We start from the raw sequence: 2085 nt of genomic DNA, 5'->3' as shown, positions 1-2085 counted from the left end.
TGAGTTTCGAAGAACATGTTTTTTTGACTCATATTTATTTTTTCGATTTACGATTGGACCGTAAGACATAAAGAATTTGAAATCTACGATTTGAAATCAACGGTATTTAAACGGTATGTTTAAATATAAAACCGACTTTGGCCAAAAAAACGTCTCCGTGTTTCATTTTTCAGGGACTTATCAGGCTGCCTAGTATATATGTATATATATTGACTTAATAACCCTATTAATTGCACAGAGGTTGAGAGGATTTGAGTTTTTTGGAAGTAACTCGCTTTCAAATGAATCCAAAGAGAAAAAAAAGAATGTATTAATTACAGCGTAAATCTGAAAGCTTAAAAATAATTTGTTGGTTTAAAGTTTGACATAGATTTCATAACTTTATTTATCGATTTTTTCCCCACAGATAAATATCATTTTACGCACTGAACATTTTTCATTTTGCTGGAATATGAGTATTTTCACACAGTGGATGAACCCAATAAATGGTATTATAACATGGGAAGAAAAACACTCAGACTATGATTACCACCAAGAAGTTGCCAGATCAGCGTTTGCTGATATGTTGCATGACAAAGAAAGGGTCAGTATCTTTTATGTCACTTAATGTTAAGCGACTTACTTTGTTCAGCTACCGTCAAACGGCGTAATTATAGAAAAAATTCGATAATTTTTTAAATCGCGGCCTCGCAAAAAATCGGAAAATGTACTCAATCTTGTTCGCACCATACATAACTGTTCTTAAGAGCGTTCTGAAGGAAAATTTTACGAACATTTGTGTTTAATGCCTTTTTTTATATTTTTTCCATTTAGTTAATATTACTAATAATATAGACCGTCGCGAAGAAAAGAATCTAACGCGGGAAAAATCTATTTTTAGTATTTACACGAATCCATAGTTTTTTATTTTGCTCTTTTATAATAAAAAATATTATTCTCATATCTGAAAAAATTTGATTGTTAAAAATCTGCAAAGTGAGGCCCCCTTATGGAGTGCGTGTGTTGGACCGCCTCTTCAATCAGTACTCCTGTAAAATGAAGATATCGTGCGCTAGCTTCCTTTCTTTGCGAAAGGTAACATATTTATAGAAGTTAATTTCAAAATTATTCAATTTTTAGCAAATATCATATTTTTTAGGCTAGATTGCAAAATTTCTGTAGGCTATATCTAATCTATACCTAATCTGTACATCTAATCTATAACCAACATTTTCCTATTTTGCTCTTCCTAACAAACGTGTCAATATATTATGACGAAAATTATATCATGTGAGGCTCAGAAGTTATTATTGGAGGTATAATTATTCAGAGGCCTACAGAAGTTTTGCAGTTATGGGGTGGGACGCCTTCTCAGTTTTTCCCTTTTAACGTGGGAACGCCGTATCAGCTTAATCGGACGATTGTAAACCCTGCCACAAGTTGCCTAAATTATTGTATTTTACATGAAATTCGCATTTATCGTTACATTTCGGATGTTTTGATATCTTTGGAGTGCGAAAGTGATTTGAATGTCAGTATGTTTTATTCTGATTTCATCATTTACTCATTCGCACCCTACCTGCCCTACTAATCCTCCCCCACTTTTTAAAAAGAAATGGAAATACTACGATGGTCAGTGCTTGGAGCTCCTGCTGTGGTTCAGCCGTTGATCGCAGACAAGTTTTGAGAAGAAATTTTTTGTTTACGTTTTCGGTTCCGTTATGCCAGCGTGTTTTCTTTCGATTCGCGATATGTACTGAGGTTTTTGATCTAACAATTACGGGGATGCAGTGGGTCTATAAGTGTTTGTAAAGCATGTAACGCCGCTGCTGATTCTGTGTGTGAACCATGGAAACGAGCTAGAATTCGGATATGTAAAAGTGTCGTGTTGCAAAGAAATATGCCAATTTTCGCAAGGAATGAAGAGTTCTGCAAAAAATGTTACACGGCGGTCAGAACGATATGACCAGCTCGAAGCACGAAGGTACAAGAGAATATAGAATTGTGTTCTAGCATATTGTTGACACGCAGGGATGCTTTTTAGGCTATTAGCTAGTGAAAGCTTGGCACCTCCAAGAGCGCCGATGATAAGGACGATCAGTTTAA

The 2085-nt window shown here is 35.1% G+C and overlaps 1 protein-coding gene across 5 annotated transcripts in view; it reads left to right on the top strand.

Annotated features, from left to right (window-relative positions):
• The window catches only part of LOC117168834 (protein arginine N-methyltransferase 7), a 228998-nt gene that overhangs the window by 150564 nt on the left and 76349 nt on the right, over window positions 1-2085 (top strand). For all 5 annotated transcript variants that reach the window (XR_004466560.1, XM_033354683.1, XM_033354685.1 and 2 more), the window contains exon 2: window positions 407-583. Coding sequence is in view for 4 of the 5 variants with exons in the window: in XM_033354683.1 (XP_033210574.1) it covers window positions 407-583 (177 nt within the window). In the remaining variant the exon portion in view is untranslated. The remainder of the gene's footprint in view (window positions 1-406; window positions 584-2085) is intronic.

Source organism: Belonocnema kinseyi, chromosome 3, assembly GCF_010883055.1.
Source record: "Belonocnema kinseyi isolate 2016_QV_RU_SX_M_011 chromosome 3, B_treatae_v1, whole genome shotgun sequence".
Lineage (NCBI taxonomy): Eukaryota > Metazoa > Arthropoda > Insecta > Hymenoptera > Cynipidae > Belonocnema > Belonocnema kinseyi.
The sequence above is the reverse complement of the archived record's forward strand: the minus strand, read 5'-3'. Positions and strand labels throughout refer to the sequence as shown.